The following is a 24809-nucleotide window of genomic DNA, read 5'->3' as shown; positions in this document are numbered from 1 at the left end:
GCCCTTCCAGAAAGCCTCCATTCCTCTAGGCTGTGGAGCAGCTGGAAAGTGGGGCAGACCCAGGGAGCCCCACCACCCGTGCTAGATCACTCCTGGCAGCTCTTGCACAGAGCCTCTTTTCTTTAATACACTGACAGCTGGGAGAGGCCTCACGTCATGTATGGGCAACTGCTGGACTGGCTTCGATACTTGGTAGCCTGGCAGCCTGTCATCATTGGCCTAGTCCAAGGCATCAACTACATTCTAGGCCTGGAATAGTGACGAAGAGCATCAGTGGAGAACCCACCCCACACGCCGTGGAGCTCAGGGCACTCTCCTGCCTGCCCACAAAGACCTCCTGGGTGGGAAAGACTCAAAGGGGCGCTTGGGCCACTCAGGACCCCTCCGGTTGTGTCGGACTGGGGAGGGATATGATGGAGACCCAGCCAGTGGGGCTGTCAGCAGTGGGGGGCTTTTTAAAAGAAAACTATTTTGATGAATATATTTTAAAAACCTTTTTTTTTTTTATTGTGGAGCATAGGAATTTCCCCCCTCCAGGCTTCACCCTCCCTGCCTAAGCAGGGTGGGGGCAGAGCCTTGACATTTTTGGTTTAAAGGAGCCTTCTCATCTCTGGCCAAGAACACTGCTGGGCTCCCAGGTAGCTGAAGACCTCAGCCCACCCACTCCCTTCTCCTTCCCTGTGTGGGGCTCAAGCCTGGTGCACTTAGTATAGAAGAGCTCATGTACTCAGGCTGGTGCCATGGGTGAGCACTGAGGTCCCAAGTGTCCTCCCTCCCCCACTGTCTGGGACAACAGGACAAGTGTTGTGTCTGACTCTGTCTCCCCCTGTCCAGGAGCTATAGGCCGGTTGAGGCAAGTGGAACCTTATCAGTGACTTGTCCAACAAGGGAAGCCTTGGGGCCTCAGAATTCATTGAAGATTTGTTTTGGGACAACTGGAAGAATCAGCACCATGGATACTTGCCCGTGGGCAGGGCTGTGGTCAGCCAAGAATAGAGGTCATATAGTTGGGCCATGGGGCAATTGTTGGCAGCCATGACTGATGGCCCCTTGTGCAAGCTCATTCTTCAGTGGATCCTTCAGTGGAGTGGTGACACATGCCAGCGGTCACTCTGCCACATCACTTCTTTCTTGAAAGCCTAAGAGTGCGTATGCATGTGTGTGTGTCTGTGTGTGTGTGCACGTGAGGCAGAAGAATATGACAGATGTCAACTTCTCCCTGTGTCAAATGATATGCCCTTGAAGCTGGCAGGGGATTCCCAGTCCAGGGAATATCCCTACATGATTTTTGTCGTTCATGGGTCGTCCCTGGGCCTGCCAACAAGAGTGGTGGGTGGGTAGAGGGATAAGGCCCAAGTGAGTACAGGTTCTGAGAGGGGGCTTCTAGGAAGGCCCCAGCCCTAGTACTAGGCGACTTGAATAAAGTGGGAGGTCAAACATGAGCCTTTGGCATTGGGTTTCTAGGGAATATGACCCAGTAGGGCCTGCTCCTTCAAGGGCAGCAAGAACCAAGCAGGATGTTGTCACTCCCGTCTGAATAAAGCTCCATGAGCTGGGTTGGAAAGCTGAACATTTATCTTGCTTTCTTCTTCCCACCTCTTTCCCTGGAGTCTCCAGGGGTGTCTTGCCTTTGCTAACCCCCATCTGAGACCTGAGGGTCTGGGGATGGTTGGGCCTGCCTTTCTGCTGTTCCTGGCTGTTCCCCTGCTGACATCCCTAGGAGTGGTGGAATGCCAGGCTCCTGTGCTGTGGCCTAAGCGGGCCTGGGGCATCACTGGGCCCGCTTTCAGACTGAAGTTGCTCTATGTTCTCACTGCCTGAGGCCAGTGTCCTGCCACCACCTGCCTGCCTTAGGGCCATACTCAACTTCAGCTTCTCTTCCCCAGCGATGGCTTCCCATGGTACCCTGCTGTTTATGCCACCTGTGGGGCTGTTCCCCTCCTCAGAGAGGGGAATGGGGCTGGTCAAAGGACCCAGGGATTACCTTTTCACTTTTTTCCCCCACCCGCATGTCAGGCTCAGGTGAGAAGCTGAGACCAGGCTGTCCAAAGCTCTTTTCATGTGTAACAGTCCTGAGTCCCTTGACCTCCCCTTGGCCTAACTCTGGCCTTGGTTCCACTAAGGCAGAGTCCTCTTGTCTCTTCCTGCCATCCCCCACTGGACTGTGTCTCTCAGAAACCCCAGGCAGCCTTGCCTCCTGACCTAATTCCTGGAGATATTGGTGTTCCTGGGAGGAATTTCCCCTGCATCTTATGTGCTAGAAGCCCCTGGGGCAAGAGGTAGGGGGAGGAATTGAGAGGAGGAAAAACGCGAACTCAATACCTAGAGAAGAAGGATGTGACTTGTAGTCTCCTATGTCTAAATTAGGAATATGAATCTGGTTTTTCTACAAGAAACTTGAGATCACAGCTGACTGTGTTTCTGATGCATCCACCAAACCCAGTTCCATCTGTGGGCCTCCCTGGCTCTGTCACCCTCCTGATCACAGGAGTCACAAACCTCAGACGTGCAGCTCCTGTCCATACTTAATATATGCATGCACATTGGATCAGCCAGCCCTGGTCTTTCTGCTTCCATGGATAACTGCATGACCCTGAGAGCGCAGACCTCCTTAGATTTAGTATCCTAGGTTCCTCACATGCCTCACCCTGAAACCTGGCCCTCCCGCAGCCCCAGCACCATTTGTCCCATCAGTGACCAGATTCATATTCTGGTGTAGCCTCTGTTGCCGGAGCCAGTGCTGAACCAGTCTGCTTCTTCCTCGGGAAGTGCCCGCCCTTCCCTCCTGTTAGGGTTGGCTCTCGAGCTTGTGTGCCAGTTCCTGGGTTGGCCGTGAGAGTTCTACAGACAAGGGGGAAGTGCTCTTGGTGTATTTCCTGTGGTGGGTTCACATGCAGCTAGACACAGCTAACTTGAGTCTTGGAGCTCCTAGAGGGGAGCTTCTGGAAAGGAAGGCTCTTCAGGACCTCTTGGAAGCCAGGTAGGAGTCTGGAACTACTAGTGAACCTAGACTTGTAGCTCTGGCCAGAGGGGCTAGGATGAGAGACGGAGGGTGTGATGGTGGGTGCTGGGAGATGCAGCCGACCTTGGGGCTGGTGGCTGGGGGAGTGGGGAGCCTGGGAAAGGCCAGGATGTGGATGGGCTGGTATGGCATTGAGCCTGAAATGGTCCAACTTGGGGTCCCCAGTGCCTAGGAAAGTTGTCCCCTTGAATATTAGTGTGAAGGTGAAGGAGGAAGCAGATACCTGTTCATATGGAAACAAAGACCTGGCTGTGAAAGGGGGAGGTGAACACCAAAGTCCTGACACTTGGAGGGGACAGAATTGATCTGTGAGAGACTCTTATCTAGTTCACACCTAGGTGACCCTGGGGGTGGCGTGGGGGTAGAGATCCCATTCTGGTATCATTTGGAGAGTAGGGGTCCCAAGAGCTGAAGGTTTCTGGCCACTGAACTTTGGCTAAAGCAGAGGTGTAACAGCTGCTCAGGATTCCCTGGTTAAAAAGTGAAAGTGAAATAGAGGATGGGGGCAGTGCTTTCCCAGAAGGATTGCTCGGCATCCTGCCCTTCCCAGAAGCAGCTCTGGTGCTGGAGAGAGCACTGCCTCCCTGTGTGACTGGGTGAGTCCATATTCTCTCTTTGGGTCTCAATTTTGCTTTCCCTAATGAAGGGGTAAGATTGGACTAGGTAAGCATCTTATAACCATTTGTGGTCATGAGAGCTGGGGTGGGGAAAGATTGTCACTTGATGACCCCCCAGCTCTGTTTCTGAGTGCTGAAAGAGCTCCAGGCTATGCTACGGGAGGAAAAGCCAGCTACTGAGAAAAAACGGGAGTGGTTTACCATTCTCCTCCCTCACCTTTCACCAGAGAAGAGGACATTGTCACAGATAAAGAGCCAGCTCACCAGCTCCTGACACATGCATCATGACCATGAGACACAACTGGACACCAGGTAGGCCTTGGGGCTACGCATGGGCAGGAGGGGTAGGGTGAGGTCTATGAACAGAATGGAGCAATGGGCTAACCAGGAGCCTTCACCCCAAGGCAAACGCCACCTAATAAACCTGGTGCTGCTGCTTTAAGAACCTGGGCGGATGCTGTGGCTCTGGCTCCATTCTAAAGCTCCTCTGTACTCTATTCAATAAGGGGCTAAAGGGGTGGGTGCTGAGGTGCCCCTCTTCCCACTCGGATTCCCTGGCTGGAGCCCAGACATGTCTGGGCTGGAGTTATATCCTTACCCGGGCAGCCCACTCTGTCTCCAGTCCAGATATGAGCCAGGATGCTGAGCGCTCCCAGGCAGCCCAGCCGCTGACCTGTGACTATCCTTTCCTCAGACCTCAGCTTCTTGTGGGTCCTGCTCCTGTGTGCTCACATCATCACTTTTCTGGTCAGAGCCACACCTGTCTCGCAGACCACCACAGCTGCCACTGCCTCATCTAGAAGCACAAAGGACCCTTGCCCCTCCCAGCCCCCAGTGTTCCCAGCAGCTAAGCAGTGTCCAGCATTGGAAGTGACCTGGCCAGAGGTGGAAGTGCCACTGAGTAAGAAGCACAGTGGTCAAGGGTGGGCTATGGGCACAGAGGTTCCCAGGGTCGGGTTGACTCCTGAGCGCCAGCCCCCTTCTGCCATGCACCACCAGCTGGGCCAGCTGGACTGAGCATGCACCATTCTCCCTCCCCAACCCACTATCATGGGTGTAGGCTTGGCACAGCTCCCAAGATGCTCCCTATGAAGTGGGATAGAGAACTCAAGACATAAGTAATGGTCACAGACCTCCCAGAGCCTTGCTTGCAGTGGACTCCAAGGCCAGCCCCGCCACCCAGAGCCTTCTGGCCTCTGGCCATCTCAGAGGAGCAGCAGCCATCCAGCACTGCCTCTGTCACCTGGGTTCCCAAGTCACCGAGGCTGGGCACTAGAAAAGGTCATCCTGAGGAGACAGGTTCAGTAGAGGAGTCATCACGTGAACCAAGGACCCTTCCTCACATTCCCCATGTTTAGGGCTAGGGCCTTCAGAGACAACTGCACTTCCCCTTTAACGGACATTCCCACCTGGGTGGTGTGCAGAGCAGTTCTCTAGGTTCCAGATTCATGGGGACTGAGGGGAGCTGGCAGGGAGGGCACAGCAGAGCAGGGCAGGGGAAGGGCCTGCTCTTCGGAAGGGCTAACTGCTGCCTGTGTCCCTAGATGGAACGCTCACCTTATCCTGTATGGCCTGTAGCCGCTTCCCCGACTTCAGCATGCTCTACTGGCTGGGCAATGGTTCCTTCATTGAGCACCTCCCAGGCCAGCTGTGGGAGGGGAGCACCAGGTGAGGGTCGCAGCAGCCAGGTGGGTGGGAAAGCCTTCTGCGGCCCTCTCATGACCTTTCCTTTCCCTTTGTTCCAGCCGGGAACATGGGAGCACAGGTACGCAGCTGTGCAAGGCCTTGGTGCTGGAGCAGCTGACCCCTGCACTGCACAGCACCAACTTCTCCTGTGTGCTCATGGACCCCGAACAGGTTGTCCAGCGTCACGTCATCCTGGCCCAGCTCTGGGTGAGGAGCCCAAGGAGAGGCCTCCAGCAACAGGAGGAGCTCTTCTCCATATGTGGGGAGGAAAGGGTGGGCTCTGCCAGAGCAGCCTCTAAACTAATGCCCAGCATTCCTCAAGGTCAGCCAGACAAAAAGGAACTTGGGTCTTGGGCAGGGGAGGCGTGGCCTGGGGCAAAGTGATGAGATATCCCTTGTATCCTTGGCCTGATCCTTGTCTGCCTTCACTTCCCTAGGCTGGGCTGAGGACAACCTTGCCCCCCACCCAAGAAGCCCTGCCCTCCAGCCACAGCACAGGGCCACAGCAGCCCACAGCAGCAGGGTTAAGACTCAGCACAGGGCCAGCAGCAGCACGACCTTGACCAGAGCCTGGGTCCTACCCGTCTACCTGAAGTGAACAGTCCCTGACTGCCTGCAGGCTGTGTGGGCGAGCAACGCACTCCCTCCTCCTCTGCTTTGGGTCCCTTCTCTCACCAAATTCAAACTCCATTCCCACCTACCTAGAAAATCGCAGCCTCCTTATAATAATGCCTCCTCCTCCTGCTGCCATTTTCTCTCTACCTACCCATTAGCTTTCCTAACGTCCTACTCCTCACACTGCTCTACTGCTCAGAAACCACCAAGACTGTTGATGCCTTAGCCTTGCACTCCAGGGCCCTACCTACATTTCCCACATTGACTTTCCGGACGCCTCCAACTATTCTTGCTTTCCCCAGACAGCTCCCACTCCCGTGTCTCTGCTCCTTTAGTCCTGTCTTCCTCACCATCCCGGCAGGGGAACTCTGAAGCCTGGTTGAAACGCCACCTCTTCAATGAAGTCACCCTTGTTCAGCTCTGGCCACATTCTGCAGATTTCATGTCTTCTTGCTGTATGTTGTTTTTTTGTTGTTTTCCTTCCCTCTAATGGGCTGATCCCAGGGAAGGGATGGGGGCAGTGGCTGCTTCGGCTCCACACTGTATCTGTGTCATCCCCACATGGGTCCTCATAAAGGATTATTCAATAGAGGCATCCTGACTTCTTTTCATTTAGGCTTCAGTTCCACTCCCAGGAACTTTGCCTGTCCCAGGAGGGAGTATGGGAGAGAGGGACTGCCACACAGAAGCTAAAGACAAAACCCGCTTCAGGGGAACACAGGCTCTTGAAAAAGAAGAGAGAATAGCCCATAATGCTCCCCAGGAGCAGAGGCCAGTAATGGAGACTGGGAAGACCCTGGAAAGATGCGCCCCCAGGAAAAGGGATGAGAGAAAGGAGGTGGTCTGGACAAGGTAGGCTCCAAAGAGCCTAGATTTCCCCTTCTTTTCCCACATAGATCAAGGCAACTCAGTACTCACGGGAGAAAAATAGACTTTATTTACAAGTAATAACATTTAGAAAAGATCTATCCCCGGCCCTTAAAACCTTCCCATCACTCCAAATCCCACCCCAGTGCAAGTCTGGGGAAGGCAGGGTGTGAGCTGCCGCTGAAGGCTGTCCCCCCAACCCCACTCCTGAGACACAGGCCCATCGTCCTGGGAAAGAGCATCCTCTGGCAGGTGCTCCCACCAGGTCAGACCCAGTCCTGAACTTCAAGAGTGAGGGCCCCCGCTAGGCCCAGCCTCCAGGAGAGCAGGAACCAGGGCCTACTCCTCTTATGGTCCCTTCTAGATCCAGAGGCTAAGAGGAAGACTGGCCAGGCCCAAGGACCCAGCCATCAAAACCAGCCTCAAATCTGGTTGTGATGGAGAAGTGACTTTGCTTTAGAAAAAAGGAGGCAAGGTAGGGAGAGCGCCCACACTGTCCATGCTCCAGGCCTCCTGGGCCAGCTCTGAGAAGTTGCCAGTGAAGGTCTGGGGACCAGGTCAGGGTGCGGGCAGGCATCACTGTCTCTAGGGGTTTGGCTACTGTTGGCCTGGGAGCTGAGAGAAGGCACTGAGAGGGACAGTAGAAGGAGGACCAGGTGAGGTCGGCATCAGGGACACAGGTGGGGCCACTCACTGGTACTGGCCCTTTAATGCTTTGCCTGGAAGAGACAGTCACAAGGCCAGATGAGAACTTGGGATGCCAGCCTGCACCCACGGGTTCGGAAGACCTCTTCCTGCTCCCACGCCCCCATCTGGATCCCCTCCCTTGTGAGCCCCGGGGTTATGAGGTACTGGCTGTGCCTGAGCAGCTCTGGGTGCTCTCCATAAGAATGGGGCCATCTGTCTTCTCTCCTTGGTAACGAGTAGCTACCAGGACAGCGACACCTCTTACCCCGCACCCTCCAGCAGCCTGGCGTGGTCCTGTCTTGGATGCTACTCCGTGGGGCGGTCTAGGGGGTGCCCATGCTCCCATCGGGTTTCCCTCTCCCATCCTGCCAGTGGCCTCTACCTTGCCCTTGGCTCGAGGGGTGGCAGTGGTGGCAGCAATGGCAGCAGCAGTGGCGGCGCTGGCTGTAGTGGTGGCGATGCGTGGAGAACGGCGGGTTCCACTGCGAGTGTTGGGGGAAGCCTTGGACAGGGCCTTCTTTGAGGCTCCCCGCCGCAGAAGGCTGTTCCCTAGCTTCTTGGGTGTGTTGAGGATGCTGAAGGCCATTGACTGGCGCCGGTCAGCCTGCAAGGAAGGGCTGTCAGACTGGGAGACCCAATGCTGCCTTCCCAGGCCAGCCTGCTGTGTCACACTCTGCCAGCAAGGTCCTGCCAGCCCCAGCCTCACCTGTTTAGCTGAAGCTGGAGCCGCTTTCTTCTGGGCCTCAGTCGTGCTCCGTTTGCGCCCTTCATGTCGGTCTCGGGGAGTCATGGGGCGTGGGAAACAGCTGGTGGCCTTCTTAGACTATGGGGAAGAGGACAGTTAGGCAGACAGTAGCAAGAGGAGTCACATCTGAAGCCAGGTGTCTTGTCCTCTTAGAGCTGAGTGGACCTTGTAAGTCAACTTGTGCAACCTGCTCCCCTCCCCAACTCTGGGCCAGAGTCTTCCCTTCCCAACAGTTCCCATCCATGGGTCAGGCCCTTGGAGAGAGGGAAGGAAAAGGGGGAGAGAGGGAAGGCTCCCTTTAGTCCTTGGTGAGCTGGGCCTGACCTGGGCACAATGCTGGAGCAACACCCAGAAGCCTACCTCAGGAGTTCCAGGGCCCTGGTGGGGCTCTAAGGAGATCCGTTTGCGCTGCTGCCGGGTGGTGATGCCAGTGGCCTCGGCTATCTGGATTGGCTGCATGCTGGCTCGGCGCAGGGTCTCCTGGGGATCTCCAGTTTTCATCTCCTCATCTGTGATGGTGCCCAGGCTCAGGGAAGGCTGCATGGGTGAAAGAGGCGGTCAGTGGACCGTAGCTGTGTGGAGATGGAGCAGGACCTGGGGCTGTCCCAGAACTCTGCACTTGCCCGCCATTTAGGGTAGGCGGACCCTTCCTACCTCTCATGAGGCCTCCCTTCCTGTTCTGCTTTCTACCTACACCCTGGGCAAATGGCCACAAGCAGTGCAGTCCCAACCAGATTCCTCTCTGAGCTCCTGCTCATCCCCAGGGACTTCACTCCTAAGCACCTTCCCTGCTGTCTGTTCTGCCTGGAAGCATGAGAAAGTCACCCTCCCCATCCTTGGCCAGTCAGCGATCCAGGGCTCTAGTGCTCAGGCTAGATCAGCAGGTGGGATTCTAAGGGAGGACAGGGATGGGAGGCCCTGCACAGTGACCCCAGGGCTCACCCTGGACTCCAGGGGATAGCAGGTCTTCAGGTGTGGGGGGCACACTCGATTGCGCTGCTGCAGCTCTGCAATGCGGTTCCAGTCATCCAGCTGCTCAGGCTCATCCTGGCAAGTGCCCATGTAGAAGCTGTTCCTTCCTGTGGATGGCAGGGAGGTGGGAACAAATGAGCCTGGAGTCAGCAGGTGGCCTGCTGGCCCTGGCATCTTGCCAGCCTTTGCTGCCACCTACCCCATAAACTTGAAGCCCAGCACACCAATCTGATTCAGTGCCACAGATGCAGGAGTATGGCACACAGACTATTTCTATCCTAGGGGCTTGCTCACCGTCTTCTCCTTGGAGAGGGCAGAAGAGGTCACACGCAGAGGCTGCTACTACATCTTATTCACCCGCCAAGGCTTGGTGCCCAACACCCAGAGGAACGAATTAAGGACCAGGAATTGATTCCCAGGGGCTCTCTGGTGCCCAAAGGACAAGAGCTTCCAAGAAGAGTCTGGCCCGCCTGGCCTTTCCAGCAGCCCATCACCACCTAAGGGCATGGAGGACTCCCCACAGCTAAGTGTCAATTGTGCTGGGAATCCCAGGCCCTTAACTCTGGCTAAGAGTGCCCCCAACACAGCCAGCCCCTAGATAGGCAGTTAAGGAAGGCCCTGAGGCTGCAGGAAGAAGGGGCAGGTGGAGGTGGACGGTAGCAAGGAGGCCAGCCTTGGATTTTTAAAAAGCTTTCCTCTTTTCCCTGTGCCACGATCCACCTTCCATTCTAATTTTGGGGTATAGTAAGTCCCTGTAGTCCCCTCACCTGGAGGGGCCCCACTGGACACCCTGGCCTGGGAGCGACGAGCAGAACTGCGAGTGGTGGGGCGGTAGCCAGGCAAGCTGAGCAGGGCTGAGTTGCCATAATCGGGAGAACTCAGGCGAGCTAGAGACTGAGTAGAGGATGTGGCTCGCAGGCTAGCCTGGGAAGCCGGAGCAGACCGCGTGCTATAGAAGGATGAGTTGGCGCTGTCTGGCTCTTCCACATCTAGCTTCTGGAAGAGAGAGTGAATCTGTTGCAATGGGGTGGGCCCTGGCACTGTACAGAAGCCTCCCATTCCCTCCCGAAGCCCTCAGATCCCACGGCACATCCATGCATTCCCAACAGCTTTGCAAAGGCCCTTAACGTGTGTGTCTGCAAGAAATGGGCCTTGTTGACAGAAGCCCTCACAAGGTGGTGCTGATGTTGTCAAGACTTTTCTATGCATTTTTTTCATGGAGTCTATTCATAATGCTTTGAGGGAGGGAATGCAGAGTGTTTATCGGCCCATTTTAGAGGTGAAGTGCAAAGAAATGAAGTGACTAGCCCCAAATCACACTGCTAGGAAGTATCAGAGCTGGGGCTGGGCCCCATGTCTCCTGACTATTCAGGCTCATCCCACAGCCTCTGCTGTCCCTCAGTCCAAGCTTCCAGGGCCCTTACCATTTTCTAGAACTTCCCCAACTTCTTGGTAGCAGGGGACACCCTGCACACACAGGTCCTCCCTGCTGTACCAGGGGCCCCTGTCCCCTCCTCCCAAACCTGCCCTTCAAGATGTGGAAACAAAGGCAAGGGCCCACAGCCTGGCAGGCAGTCCACTGGGCAGCAACAATGCCTCTCAGCTGCATGGGGCATGCTGGGAGGCACTGGATGGGCTGCAGCTTCACCATGTTCTCTCCCTTCACCCTGCACAGGCTCAGTGCTACACATGGAGAGAACACTAGCCTTAGTCAGGAGGCAGGGATCTAATCCCAGCCCTGCCCTTTTCTTCAGAAGTGCCCCCAACCAAGTCACTGCCCTTTTTAAGACCTCAGCTTTCCCACTCACTGTAACACGGACTGGCTGCTCATCCCTGCGTGCTCCTGACTGAGTGCCCAATGCAAAGACGCCCTTGAGAGGAAGTCGGAATTGCTGCCCTGCAGCCCCTGTCCCGGCAGCCTGACCTTGGTCATGGTGATGTTGATGATCTGTGTGGTGCGCCGACGAGCAGAGCGGGTCTTACGACCTGAGTCCAGGAAGACATCTCCTAGGGAGTCCAGGCTGCTCTCCAGGGGGGCCTGACTCCGAGCAGGGATGGGAGTGAAGTAGAGACTCTCCAGGGATTCTACCTTGGGGGGCAGGCGCTGGGAGATAGGTGAGGCTGGTTCTCCAGGGACGCTGGTGCCGTCTGGCTGGGTACGAGGCAGCTTGCTATGGAAAGGAAACCTGCTGAGGTACAGTCCTTTGGACTAGAAGGCATTTTGTCCAGCCCTTTTCCAAAGTGACCATTTCCCATACTTACTACAAGCCGATGAGGTCAAGCAGCCCATCTCTCTGATTTTTCAGAGTACCAAGGAAAGCCCTTGACCTGGGCCTTCCTTTCAGTCCACTCCCCTGGCTTCTCCTAATACCTCCTCATAGTGGCAATGCCCAGACCCAGGTGTCCCATCCTCACCAGATGCCCATGGCTGCTCCACAGCAAACACATCCCAATCTAAGCCCACTTCTCTGTTCTTCCTCCGTCTCCCATTTCAGTGAATACAAGCACCCGCCACTCAGGCCCCCAAACCATGAACATGGGCATAATCCTATGTTGTCCTGCTTGGGAAGCCCAATCACTAAGCTTCCTGAACAGCTCTCCTAACCACACCCTCTCCATGCTCATGTCCTTTCTCTGGTTTGTCTTATCTCCTCTCACCTAGACTCATCATGGCACTGACAGAGGCAGATGAGTGGTGACAAGCAAGGACTCAGGCCAGGCTGCACAGGGTCAAACCCCAGCTCTACCACTGGGGGACCCTGGGCAAGTGACTGCCCCTCTATGCCCCAGATTCATCTGTTAAAGGAGACAGAATAAACCTACCTCAGAGGGTTGTTGGGGGATAAATCAGGTATAATTGTTATGAGTGCTTTATGTCTAGCATAAAATAAGTACAGTGTAAGTGTTTAATAAAAACAATATATATTTCCAGTCTTAACTTCTATACTGGCTATTAGAATAATCTTTTTAAGATGGAAATTAACCATGTACTTGTCAGTTTCAAATTCTTCCAAGGTTCCTTTTTTTCCTCCCTTAAACCTTTCAATTACAGCCACCAAGGTTTCCTCAATGCCTTTAGGATCAAGTCTTAATAGCCGGTCTCCAACGGGGAATCCAGACGGCCCTCTAGGATCTTGGGCCTTCCTGGCCTTGCAACTCAGCCTAGTCAGGCTCTTTCACAGCCTGTTCACACTGCTGTTCTCTGTCAACCTGGCACACACACCTATGGATGCTTTCAAGACTCAGCAGGAGCGATAGCTTCCATGAAGCCTTTCTTGACCACTTGCTTTTTATTCCAACTGTGCCCTAAATAGACATCTGGTATAATACCTGTTTTTCTTTATTCTTCTCTAAGAATAAATTTAGATCACATCTTATTTCTCTCACCAGGATACAGCCTGATAAACAGCAGGTACTCCATAAACAACAGATAGAGGGAGGAAGGGTGCCTTCTGACCTGGTGATACTGAGTGGGGTCCCCTCCTCGCAGCTCAGATCCAGGCTGTCCATACTCAAGTCCAGCGGGGGCTTAGCCTGGGGCTCACGGCTCTTTAAAGCATCAGTTGCCACCTGGAATTTGCCCAGGTCTCGAAGCTGCTGGTCTGCGTGGGCAACCTGAGAAGGAGAGGGCCAGGGGGAGAGTGAAGAAAAACCTAAGGCAGCAGTAGCCTAGGAGGAGAGGGCACAGGGGTCCAGTGGAATAAGGGTGAGGTGAGTCTGCCAGTCAAATTCTTACCTGTGCCTCCAGGCTGCGCACCTGGGCAGTAAGGTGGCGACACGTCTGTTCAGCCTCCTTGGTCTTCAGCCCAGCCTGCTGTAGCTCATGGCCCAGCCGTTCGGCTTCAGCTCGCAGCTCTTTGTTTTCCTTTTGCAGGTGCTCCAGGCTCTGCAGCTGCTCCTGCAGCTCTTGGTTCTGCTGCTTCTTGGCATCATAATGAGTTTTGGCTTTCTCCATCTGTGGGTAGAGAGGATGGGTGGGTGGGGCTAGAGGCTGGAGGGCAGGAAGAAGGTGGCATGGGCTGAGGCTGGGCTCCTTACCTGCAGCTTATAGTGCTCAGCTGCCTGCTCCTTCTGGCTCAACTGGGCTTGCAGTTCATTCAGCCGGGCCTGGAGGCGCTGGGCCTCCTGCTGGCTCTCACCTTCCTGAGCCTGGACAGCCTGAGAAGAAAGTCCACTCAGGAAAGCTTGTCTGGCCCCTCTACCCAAGTCCACTCATCTGCATCAGCCACTGGGGCTCCACAGGTGCTTCAGACTCCTGCACTTAGGAAGAGGAAGAAAACCACACCACCCCAGATACACTCCGCCCGACTACAGCCTACTGAACCTGAAGTCCCACACGCCCTTCAGTCCAAATCCGTAGTGGCCTTTCCCTGACCAGCTCCTGCCCTATCTTTGCCTTCTTTGAGATCAGACACAAACTGTCTCACCCTCTTTGCATGCACACACAATCTCCCCTAAGGAGGAAGGGAACCGATCCTCGAGGAACACCCAGGTGCGGAGCCTGGAGTGAGGCACTTGGCATGTGAGCTCTCTGAGGACAGGGGAACTTGTTTCTCCTCAAAGCCACTCTGAGAAGTCACTTCACTCCTTTTCAGAGGAGGAAACTGAGTTCAGAGATTTAAACAAATTGACCATAGCAACAATGACTAAATGGCAGAGTAAGATTTGGTCCACCTAACTCCAAAAGCCCATGGGGGCTTATTTATGATGCCCACACTGCCTCCTGTCCAGACCATAACTCCTTAAGAGCAGGGCCTGATTCTCTGTCCATCTGTAAGGCCAGCAAGCACTTTGCTGTAGATACTGTATAGAAGCATCCCACCTTTGCCTCTCCTAACACAGGACAGGCTCCACAAGGAGCAGAATAAACATTTGTTATTGCAATCAAGACATGCTGTGGCACCATGGTATGAAGGTGAGCAGGCGAAATGAAGCTCTGAGCTCCCACCAACTCCTAGGACCCACCAGGGGTTTATTGAGTCCCAATACCACTGATGCCCAATTCCTTTGCCCCTGGCTAAAGGCTGTGAAGCCTAGAACTGCAGAAAGCAAGTATTAAACCAAAGAAGGTGACACAGTTGGAAGCATTAAGAATGTTATTAAACTGCACTGTAATATTCAACACTGGTGACACTCGTTCTTTCCCTGCCCAGACTATCTGGACTTACATGGTTCAACAGAACTTTATGCAACGGTGGAAAGTTCTGTATCTGCGCTGTCCAATACAGCAGCCATAAACCACATGTAGCTACTGAGCAGGGACACAATGTAGCTAGTGTGATTGAAGAACTGGATTTACTTTAATAAATTTCAATAACCACACATGACTAGTAGCTGCTGTAGTGGACAGTGACAGTTGAGAGATGGGAACCACCCTGGTTGTCTCTTGAGAGCTCCCAGAAGACACATGCAGGGGCTTCTAAGCCACAGGCTTCCTAGGAGGGCTGCCTGGAACACAGGGTGCCCCTCCTCTGTCTTGACACCCCCACAGCCTGAGAGCTTAGAGAACAGCTTTCCTCCCCTGTCCAGAGGCCAGACCCGTTCCCCCAGCTGCCCCACCTTCAGCTTCTGCTGCTGCACTTTGCTGGCTTGGTCAGAATCAGCCAGTTTCTTCCTCAGTTCTTCCACCTGGGGAGGGAAGAGGAGGACAGAAGACTCAGGAGGACTTCCCCTGGATGTTCATCCCAGATGTCCACCCATCATGGGGTGGCCCAGACCAGGATCCCCAGTGTTCCTAGAATAAACTCAGGCCCTTTCTCTGGCCTCCCATTAGGGAACAGCCTCTTGCCCAGGCTGCTTGGCAGGGCCTGAATGAAGCAATCTAACACATAGATGTTGCCAGGGCCACCTGTCCATACTTGCCTCTACCCTGAGCCTGCAGAGACAGAGGCCTGCCCAACCCCTGTCACCCCCAGAATCAGAATTGGAGAGCTGACTCCTCACCACCACCCTGCTGCTGCCACCACTCTGCAGCCGCAACCTTCCCAGGACCTAGTCTGTAATTCTAGCCGACATACTCAATGAATTGCCATGCCTCCCTCCCAGAAACTGCCAAAGGCCAAGCCCACAGATGCTCAGACCTCTTCCCAACATCCACAGGCTGTTAGGGCTGGTGCTAGCAGCATGGCTGCTGTGGTTAGCACTGGGGGAACAGATTGCTGGAAGACAAGAGCAGGTGCAGCACATGTACTCCAAAGCCCACCCAACTCCCACAAAGAGGAGCACAGGGAGTAGGGAAAAGAAAGAACATAACAGCCCCATGCACCCCTGGCTGCTTCAAGTATTCTGGGAGTTCAAGCATGACCAGGCAGCACAGGGGAGAGGCAAGGGCTCCATTGCTAACTGTTTGCTATTCACTTTGATTCTCCCCCATTATCACAGGCTCCTTAGAGGAAGAGGAGGGCCCAATTTTTCGGCAGTCCTGGGGTGGCTGGGTAGGACAGTGATGGGGAAAGCGTGCTCTAACACTAGCTCTATAGCCTCGATGTTCAGGCAACACAGAGATTCCCGTGAGAAAGAGGCAGCCAGACCATGTGACCCCCCACTCTCCTGCCCCCATCTGGTATAGACCCCTCCTGCTACTTAACTCTCAGCCTTCCTGCTACAGACATCTCTATGCTGTGCTCGGGGTTAGAGCCCCAGAAAGTGATGGGCAAGTGTCCTGAGCCCACAAGTCTCCCTAACCTGTGGGGGCTGCCTCGCATATCACCTTCAAGGCTTCCATAAAGCTGTACTCTGGTAAAAAGGGACACAATGTTAAACGAGGCCCCCAGGTAATTCTGCTGTTCCTCTTAGTTGGGTATCCTTAACTAGACACAGTACTTGGGAAGTTTTAGAATCCCAAAGATTGTGTCTGTCGTTGGTTCAGGTGTGGGAAAGATGAAGCCAGTGCTACCCCTTGTCCCTGAGAGGCAGATGAGAGAAGGTGCAGAAGGGTGGAGAGGCCGACCTGGGACGGGTGGGATGAAGCCCGAGAGAGCCCAGCACACCGCATTCCTGGGGAGCCTGGGCCTGGATTCCATGGCTTGACCCTGCCCCCTTCACAAACAGTTCACAACAGGAGCTGGCGGAGGCAAGCTGCAGCCGGGCTCATGCACCGAGACTGGTCACCGTTTAAGCAGCCAGCATTTAGCGAGGACCCCAGGCATTACCTGTTTAGTTTGCTCTCTCTGAAATACCTCTAGCTGCTCCACCTGTACATGGGGGAGGGGCAATGGAGACAGAGTGAGATGAGGCCAAAGAGGCACCAGCCCTGCTGCCAGGCTGACCTCACTGAGGCTTTGATACTTTCCGCTAAGGCGCTAGATTGACAGTAAGTTTAAAAATGCCAGTTAAACTGATTCTAGTAGTCCCCAGTGGCTCCTGAGGCATCCAGTGCAGGTGCACCTCTGAATGGGCTGGTGGTCATCACAGCTTGACTCTCTAGTGACAAGAGCCTTCAGGAGAGGGGAGGCCACTGACATTTTCTTTAGGATGACAGGGGCAACAGACTTGAACTCCATCAGGCACCTCTCCTTTTCTGCCACCCAGTGAATGAGGAAAAGCAAGACACTCCAGTGTAGGAGCCAGAGTCCCTGGAACACAGAGGATCGATGTCCCCACGCTTTCAGCTCCTGATCTTTGGGAGGGTGGTTGGGCTGAGTACCTTACCTGGTCAGTGAGTTTCTGCTTCTCTTCCTGGAACCGCTGCCTCTCCTCCAGGACCTTGACCTTGGCACCCTCATACTTGGCAGTCATCACCTCCAGCTCCCGGGCAGTGCTCTGTGCTTCCCGCTGCACCTCAGCCAGACGAGTCTCAGCATCAGCACGTACAGCTGCCAACTCTTGGACATACTTCTCCCGGGCCTGGTCCAATTCCACTTCCAGAAACTGCCGGCCAAGGTTAGCCCGCTCACCCAGCCCCCGGTTCTCCTCTGCCAGCAGGCCATGCGCCTTCTTCAGCATGCTCAGCTGCTCTGCATAGCTGGCCTTCTCTGCCCGCAGCTGCTGAGCTGTTCGCTCCTGCTCTGCCACCTTCTGCCGCAGAGGAATCAGCTCCCCAAGCTCCCGCTGGGCCCTCAGCAGCTCTGCCCGCAGCCCCCCAGCTGCCTGCTTGCTCTGCTCCAGCTCCTCACGGTGGCGTTTCTCGGCAGCGGCCTGCTCAGCCTGCAGCTGCTGGCAGAGGTGCTTAGCTGGCAGCAGCTCACTCACCAGGGCCTGTGTGCTGGTGTGCTCGAGCTGCAGGGTGGAGAGGGCCTGCTCTTTCTGAAAGAACTTCTCCTGCCATGCCTTCAATTCTTGGCCCAGCTCCTCCGCACGCTCAGCCTGTGAGGTCAGCTCCTGCCGCAGATTCTCTGAAGCCACCCGCTGTTTCTCGGCCTCCTCCCGGAGGCTCTGCACCTCCTCCCGCAAAGCAGAGCTGCGTTCTGCAGCTCTGGCACTGATGCTGGCTGTCTCTGCCTGGAGCAGGCGCAGCCTCTCTTCCAGCTTCTGGCTCTTCTCTGACTCAGCCATCACCAGCCGCTTCAACTCCTTGCTCTCCCCCTCCTTCTCCAGGACCTGGCGATTCAGGATGGACACCTCCTCCTCCAAGCTGCTGATGAGGCTGTTTTTCCTCTCAGCCTCTTGCCGGCCCCGGGCCACCTGGGCCTTCCACTCATCTTCAGCCTTGCTGTGGTCTTGTACCTTGGTGCGAAGGGCAGCCAACTCCCTTTGGGCCGAGGCTAAGGCACTCTGACTATGCCCAAGCTCCTGGGCCTTCTCCTCTAACTGGTCCTGCAGAGTCTCCAGAGCACTGTCCCGCTCAGCCCGGGAGGCCCGTTCAGCCTCGAGGCTGCGTTCCAGACTGTCTGCCTGCTCCTGCTGCTGCTGGCATTGCTGCTCCAGCTTGCTCACCTCTGCCCGCAGCGCCTCCAGCTTGGGGCCTGTTGGCTCTGTCCTGCCAGCAGCCTCAGATTGGGCTCCTGAGCCAGATGCGTGCTCCTTTTCTTTCTTAGCCAGCTGTTCCTTCAGTTGCTTCATGGTTTGCCTAAGTTCCTCCAGCTCTTTTATCTGGGCTGCCTCCAGGCCACGAAGCTTGACCAACTCCTGGTCCTTGCCTTCCTTTTCCGTCAAGGCATGAGCCAGTGCCTCTTGCAGGGTAGCAAACTCCACACGCTGCTCATTGAGGGCATTCTGCAGCCGCATCTCAAGCTCTGCTTTGGCTGCCTTCTCCAGGGCAAGATCAGCTTGGGCCCGGCCCCGCTCCTGGGTCAGCCGTGCCACCTCTCTTTCCTGCTGCCCACGCTCCTCCTGCTGCTGCCCCTGGCTCTCCATCAGTGCAGCCCGCAGCCGCTCCAGCTCATTGCCCATCTGCTCTGCCTCCCGTTCCATAGCCTGCAGCGCTGCCTGTGTACTGCAGAACTGGCGTCCCTGTTGCTCTTCCAGCCACTCGGGCTCTCTGTCCCCTGCCCTCGCAGGCTCCTTGACTAACTCCTGGGAGGCTGTTTCCTGCTGCTCACCTGCCTTGCGCACCAAAGTCTCCAAGCGGGCCACCTCTTTGCTAGTGGCAGCCATCTTTTCCTGCAGAGCGGAGAGGTCGTCTGCAAGCTTCTGGGCCCTGACTTCCTTCTCTTGGACCTGCTGGAGTGCTCTGGCCAGGTTGGCGTGGAGCTCAACTAGCTCATTCTGCTGCCGGCTTATCTGGAGCTCGCTGTGGGATTCTATGCCTGCCACCTTCTCCTTTGCCTCCTGCAGCTCCTGGCGGGCCTTCTCACATTCTTCCTTCAAAGTCATCAGCTGTTCCTGGAACATGGCGCCATACTGCGCCTCCTCTTGCTGGCTGTCCTCATACCGTTCACGCCAGGCAGCTACTTCTTTGACGAGCTGCTCACACTCACTCTCAGCTGTGCGCTGGGCAGCTATGGCCTCTGCCAGCTCCTGCCGCAGGGCTTCAGTCTCGGCCTGATGGGCCTCTCCAAGCTGCTGTAATCGAGCCTCCAGCCCCTTGCGCCCAGCCTTCTCTTCTTCCAGCTCCTTTTGTTCCTGCTTATGCTGCTCTACCAGGCTTCGGGTCTCTGCCTTCAGCTCAGAGATACAACGCTGCTGCTCTTCCAGGGCATCTGCAGCCCTGCGCTTCTCCTCTTCAAGGCTGCCCTTGGTGACTTTCAAGGACTCTTTGAGGGCCTGGAGCTGCTCCTGGAGCTGGTCCTTCTCCTGGGCCACCCTCTCTTTCTCAGTTGCTTTTTGCTGCTCAGACTGCAGCTGGAACTCTAGCTCTGCTACCTGGGCCTGGGCCTCATGCTGTTCCCGGCGGGCTGTCTCAACACGGGCGCGGAGTTCCTCCACCTCCTGGCTCAGCTCTGCCTTCTCCCGCTGGGCCTGTGTCACTGAGGTCTGAGCACTGTCCCGGGTTTCATTAGCCACCTGAAGTTGCTGCTGCAGAATCTCCAGCTTTGCAGCCTTCTCCTTCTCCAGTGCCTCCAGCTGCTGGAGAGCCGCATCCCGCTCTCTGAAGGAGGCCTCTCGCTCCTCTGCAGCAGTGGCCAGTTGCTGGGCGTGGTCCCGCCTAGTTACCTCCTGCTTCTCTGCTACCTCCTTCAACTGCTGCTCCTTCTGCTTCAGGCTACTGCTCAGCTGCTCCACCTGGTGGCGGAGGCCCTGGGAGGCCTGTTCTTGCTGTTGGAGGGTCTGTGCTAGCTGGGCCTGCTCCTCTTTGGCCTGCTGCTTCAGGTCAGCCAGTTCTTGATCCTGTTGCTGGATGGTGGCATTGAGTGTGGTGAGCTCAGAGGTCAGAGAGGCCACCTGGGCAGTCAACCGGGCCCCATGAGCCTGGGAGGCCTGTTCCAACTCTTCCTTGGCCTGGCTGAGGTTGGAGATGGAGCTCTGCAGGTTGGCGATCAGGCTAGATAGCTGCTGCTTTTCTTCTTCAAAGTGGTCCCGCTCAGCAAGCAGCTTGGCTTCCTGCTGGCCCTGCTCAGTCTCCAGCATCTCCACCCTGGCTTGGAGCTGTGTGTTGTTTGCAGCAAGAGTGGCTGCCTCTTGTTTCAGGGTTTCCAGCTGGTGGTATAAAGAGATAAACTGGGATCAGCATGACTCCTCAGTCACCAAGCCTCCTCTGGAAATGGAAGAACACCAGGAACCCAAAGGTACTGAATGTGAGTCCACACCAACTCCCAGCACACAGGTCATCCTGTGCATTCCTACCTGCAAGACATCACCCAGCACCTCGCCCTTCTCCTGGGGTGGGTTCTCCCGCAGCAGGGCCAAGTGTTCTTCCAACTGTGAAAGTTTTCCCTGAAGGATTTCGTTCTTCTCTTCAAGGCATTTCTGGGAGTAAATGAGACCCATGTGAACAGAGAGGTGGAACAGGCACCAGATTACCACACAAGCCCTCATAAACATCAACAAACATGGGGCCCATCATCTTGTTACCAAGATATCCCTTTGCCATGACCTAGAAAAAAGCAGAAACCATGGAACTGGGAGCATGAGGGACCTGACTCTCTAGACCTAGTTCTAAGGCAGAATCAAATCATAATGTGACCTTCTTACTACTTCCCCAAGGCTGCTGAGTTTACTTCAAATTTCCTTACTGTATACCCTTCCTCAGATAAGTCTTGAGTCCTAGATTATCCAAATCACCACCAGCTGCCCACCATCCTCTGGGCAGCACTGGCAGCAGCTGCAACATCCCCCAGTCCCAAACCCACTTCTTCACCACTGTTCACTAAGCACCTATAAGAGGCTGTGCTGGATGCATGCCTATTTTTTTTTTTTTGAGACGCAGTCTTGCTCTGTCACCTACACTGGAGTGCAGTGGTGAGATCTTGGCTTACTGCAACCTTCGCCTCCCAGGTTCAAGAGCTTCTTCTGTCTCAGCTTCCCGAGTAGCTGGGACTACAGGCATGCATCACCACACCCAGCTAATTTTTCTTTTTGTATTTTTAGTAGAGACAGGGTTTCACCATGCTGGCCAGGCTGGTCTCGAACTCCTGACATCAGGTGATCCACCCGCCTTGGCCTCCCAAAGTACTGGGATTACAGGTGTGAGCCACTGTGCCCAGCCTGGGTGCATTCCTGAATTTCTAATTCACCTACAAATGTGAGAGGCAGCTATTACTATTTCTCTTACAGAGCAAGAACCTGAAGCAGATGCTAAGTGCCTTGATCAAGGGCTACATGGTTATTACTAAGTGGCCAAGTTGGGTTCTTATCAATAGCAACCGTAACAACTGGTTCACTGAGAGCTTACTTTACACTACGTGATGTGTGAAGTGCTTTACATACATTTTCTCATAATAGGTGATGAGGCTGCTACTCGTTATTACTCCCATATTAGGGAAAGAATGCTTAGAAAAACAGACTGATTAACTTGTCCAAGATCCACATCTTATAAACAGCAGAGATAGGATTGAAAGGTATACTGTAAAGTGAGGGCACTGACTGGGGAAAAAAATAAAAATAAATTAAAAAAAAAAGAAAGGTGTACTAGACTGAAGCCCACAATCTTTCAACCTTTCAATTACAGGACACTATCAAACCTTGAAGAGAAAGCAGCTTAATACCCAAAGGCCCAGAAGAGCACAGTGGTAAACTGGACTCAGCTTTGCATGTGTGGTCAAGACTGTGGCTGTGACCCCAGCAGAGGGTTACCTTATCCTGCAGGGCTGTGCTGAGCTCCTTCTCCAGCTGGGCCTGCTTCTCCAGCCACTCCTGAGTGGCCCTGCTGTGCTCCTCTGTCAGCTCATTGAGGGCATCCTGTAGCTGCTGCAGGTGACTGGCAAACTCCCGCAGCTGAGATGGGCGAGTGAGAATCCCCATTACCCAGGGTCAATGCTGACCCTACCACTGCTGTCTGCTCCCTGAACCCCAGGGGCTGGATGCCTCCAATTATCTTGCCAACCCTCCACAAACCAATCACAGCCATCACACCTCTAATTCAGGACCACAAATCAAACTTTAGGGTCACAACTCAGTACCTGGGAAGCAGCCAATTATGGGACAAGGAAAGGGACAAAATATGCAGGTCTCTGGAGAGACTGGAGCGTAAGACAGGTGCTGGGACATTCTTCTCAACCCTCTCTTGGGGAGCCTTCCAGACCGCCTCAGCCCTGAGGGGCCTCCATGCACACACCACCTTAACACCCACCTTAAAGGAAAGGTCTCCATTCTCCTCCAAAAGCTGGATGATCTTGCGATCCATCTGGCTCTTCTCTGTCTTCAGGTCCTGGCACTGCTTCAGGGTTTCATGCAGCCGCATGGTAAGGCTGCGAGGGAGGGAAGCAGCGAGAAGAGGGTATGGATGGGCCCCTGGCTGGGTGCACGCAGGGGCTGAAGCCTGGGAAGGAATGCAGGGAGAGCTGTACCTCTCATTCTTGTCACGTAGCTCCTCAAGCTCCCTGGGCTCCAGTGGGCTGGCTGCCTGCTTCTCATTCAGCAGGGCTAGGCGGTCAATGCGCTGCTGCATCATGGCTATCTGTGCATCTGACCAGAGTGGAGGGAGGAGGAAAGGAGAATCAGCACAGACCTATGTGCAGGAGGGGAAGGGAGGAGGTGGCATAGGGAAGAGGAGGCATACGGAGGAGGAGGAATATGGTATCCAATCTAAGGGAAAGAGAAGATGGGGACAAAGACAGAACCCAACTTCCAGGAGGTCAGCCTGACCACAGGCCCAGGGCTGAGCTCTAAGCTCCAGGGGCCAGCAGAGGGGACAACATGGGAGGCCAAGGGGACATCCTTCTGGCAAGTCTATTCACACATCTGCCAGCATGCCAGCCACCTACCCTTCTCGGTGAGGAGCTTGCGGTTCTCAGCCAGCTCCAGCTCCAGCTCATCCCTATTACTTCTCTCATCGGCAAGCTGCTTCTTCAGCCGTCTCATCTGGAACTGTGGGGTCTGCAGGATATCGCCCATGGGAGAAGCTGGAGAACCTGAGAGAAAGCTGAGGAGGGAGAAGGCCCAGTTGCATTGGTAAGAGTCTAAGATCTGAAGCAATCAGCAACAGGCAGCAGAAAGGGAGTGGGGTCTGTGGAAGTGTCCACTAGCACCTGGGAGGCCTGTGCACCTGGGTTCTATTTGCAGTGCTACCTCAAGCCTCATGACATGATCTTGAGAAAATTTTTCTTCTCACTGCCTTAATTTCTTTGTCAGAAAAAAAAAAGTGATGTATTATCCTTGGCTCTGCAGAGATGTGCTAAGAGAAGGGACTTCATTGTAGTCTCCGAGGAAGAAGGGTATTCCATAAACAGGGAACAGCTTTTGAGGGAGACCTTCTGCGCATGACAAATCCCAACCAACTCCCCCCATTAATACTGGGGAGGTGAGGAGATCCCAGATCTACAGGATTCTCCAAGCACTCCCAGAAGCTGGTCAACAGCTTAACTCTAGAAGGTAGGAATGTGAGGAATAGATGGATGCTGAAGCCCTATCCCAGGAGGAAAGGCCCAGAACATACTTGTTCCCACTGGAAGAGGAGGCAACCTTCTGTAGCTCTAGGAAGCGAATCTCCCTCTTGGCCTGGTGGCTAGGTGGGGAGAGCTCTTCAGGGAATGTGCTAGAACAGGTAGAAGGGACAGGAGCTGGGGGTAAGAAATAGACAAAATAAATCAACAAAGATTAGTAAGAAGGTGAAAAGATTTGCATCTTTATGCAATCTGAGAACTTGGCCTTAGTGGGACTGAATCCGTGGATACTTATTATGTAAACTATCAAGGAAGGCACTGGGCAGAACCTGGTGTCTGGGTTATCCACAGTTCCGTGTCTCTAACCAAAATAAAGTGCAGGGCTTCCATTTCTACAAAGCATCACTACTCAGAGCACAGTGGAGTGAGGGTGTTCTCTGGCTCAGAAACTGCACCAAGTGCTCAGCTTTTTCCTCAAGTCCATACTGCAGAGACGGCTTGGGGAGCCCTGAGCAGGATCTCCTTGCAGCCCCCAACAACCTTTCCTATCAGAGCCACTGGCTGCCGTTTGGAATTCTTCCCCCCAAAGTCTTGTACCTCCAAAATGCCCTCCTCCTCAAAACCCTTCTCTTTCCTTGGTTTCTGTGACCACTTTTGTAGGACTTTCCTACCTCTAATCACCCATTCTTAGTCTCCTCATCTGCTCCTCCCTCCTCTACCCACCCTCTAAGCTCCCAGAGATCTGATGGGGCCTCCTGGCTCTGCCCATAGTGCCCACGGCTTCAGTGGCCATCCAATGCTGACTTGCAAACCTATCTTCTGGTACAGAGCCAGCTCCTGAATTCTGGACTCACATTTCCAACATCTCCACCTGAAGGTCTCATGAGGAACCTGAATACAAGGAACATCAAACTCAATGGCTAGAACTCGCCTGGACCTCCTTCTTACATTCCTATCATCCACCAGCTGACCTCTTCATCAGAAGGCCAGCAGAACGATCACTCTTTCTACTGTAGCACCAGCCGAGACCGTTGATATATTCCGTACTTAGATTCCTTATCATATTTCCTGGTTTATGTATCTGTCTTTCCACCTAGAACATGTGCTACATGATGGGAAAAACATTTTTTAAAAGACTGTGGGCTGGGTGCAGTGGCTCATGCCTGTAATCTTAACACTTTGGGAGGCTGAGGCAGGTAGATCACCTGATGTCAGGAGTTTGAGACCAGCCTAAGCAA

The 24809-nt window shown here is 54.5% G+C and overlaps 3 protein-coding genes and 1 long non-coding RNA gene across 12 annotated transcripts in view; 3 read left to right on the top strand and 1 right to left on the bottom strand.

Moving 5' to 3' along the window:
* The window catches only part of RNF121 (ring finger protein 121), a 67614-nt gene extending 66044 nt beyond the window's left edge, over window positions 1-1570 (top strand). Inside the window, exon 9 of the mRNA XM_010366923.2 lies at window positions 138-1570. Coding sequence (XP_010365225.1) covers window positions 138-258 — 121 coding nt within the window. The 3' untranslated portion in view covers window positions 259-1570. The remainder of the gene's footprint in view (window positions 1-137) is intronic.
* On the top strand, window positions 286-12155 carry IL18BP (interleukin 18 binding protein). Of its 4 annotated transcripts, XR_004053528.1 has the most exons (8): window positions 286-2980; window positions 3867-3951; window positions 4334-4540; window positions 5184-5307; window positions 5385-5532; window positions 5763-6395; window positions 6557-6792; window positions 9494-12155. XR_004053528.1 is itself a non-coding variant. In XM_030917477.1 (6 exons), the coding sequence occupies exons 2-6, from the start codon at window positions 3924-3926 to the stop codon at window positions 5886-5888; spliced, it is 633 nt and encodes a 210-aa protein (XP_030773337.1). In that variant the 5' UTR covers window positions 513-1145; window positions 3867-3923; the 3' UTR covers window positions 5889-6532. The 4 variants fall into 4 exon arrangements, 2 of the variants coding, with proteins under 2 accessions (XP_030773337.1, XP_030773336.1); XR_004053527.1 differs by having other exon boundaries at window positions 5763-6792; window positions 9494-12149; XM_030917477.1 differs by lacking the exons at window positions 6557-6792; window positions 9494-12155 and having other exon boundaries at window positions 513-1145; window positions 5763-6532.
* NUMA1 (nuclear mitotic apparatus protein 1) overlaps window positions 6855-24809 on the bottom strand; it is an 81752-nt gene continuing 63797 nt past the window's right edge. For 4 of the 6 annotated variants that reach the window (XM_010366907.2, XM_010366910.2, XM_030917472.1 and 1 more), the window contains 19 exons: window positions 23625-23748; window positions 22954-23111; window positions 22537-22654; window positions 22320-22437; window positions 21824-21964; window positions 20375-20497; window positions 16862-20227; window positions 16363-16404; window positions 14771-14839; window positions 13250-13369; window positions 12948-13166; window positions 12669-12826; window positions 11136-11382; window positions 9979-10207; window positions 9182-9318; window positions 8600-8776; window positions 8201-8317; window positions 7877-8098; window positions 6855-7526 (listed from right to left, as the gene is read on the bottom strand). In XM_010366907.2, coding sequence (XP_010365209.1) covers window positions 7515-7526; window positions 7877-8098; window positions 8201-8317; window positions 8600-8776; window positions 9182-9318; window positions 9979-10207; window positions 11136-11382; window positions 12669-12826; window positions 12948-13166; window positions 13250-13369; window positions 14771-14839; window positions 16363-16404; window positions 16862-20227; window positions 20375-20497; window positions 21824-21964; window positions 22320-22437; window positions 22537-22654; window positions 22954-23111; window positions 23625-23748 — 5897 coding nt within the window. In that variant the 3' untranslated portion in view covers window positions 6855-7514. The remainder of the gene's footprint in view (window positions 7527-7876; window positions 8099-8200; window positions 8318-8599; window positions 8777-9181; window positions 9319-9978; window positions 10208-11135; window positions 11383-12668; window positions 12827-12947; window positions 13167-13249; window positions 13370-14770; window positions 14840-16362; window positions 16405-16861; window positions 20228-20374; window positions 20498-21823; window positions 21965-22319; window positions 22438-22536; window positions 22655-22953; window positions 23112-23624; window positions 23749-24809) is intronic. The other 2 variants (XM_030917473.1, XM_010366914.2) reach the window with 1 other exon arrangement.
* LOC115893509 lies at window positions 20217-24783 on the top strand. The gene is made up of 3 exons (XR_004053529.1): window positions 20217-20316; window positions 21699-23140; window positions 24400-24783. It is a non-coding gene; the product is annotated as an uncharacterized LOC115893509 (long non-coding RNA).

This window comes from Rhinopithecus roxellana, chromosome 15 (assembly GCF_007565055.1).
Source record: "Rhinopithecus roxellana isolate Shanxi Qingling chromosome 15, ASM756505v1, whole genome shotgun sequence".
In the NCBI taxonomy this organism is placed as follows: Eukaryota; Metazoa; Chordata; class Mammalia; order Primates; family Cercopithecidae; genus Rhinopithecus; species Rhinopithecus roxellana.
This window is presented reverse-complemented; position numbering and strand designations above follow the sequence as displayed.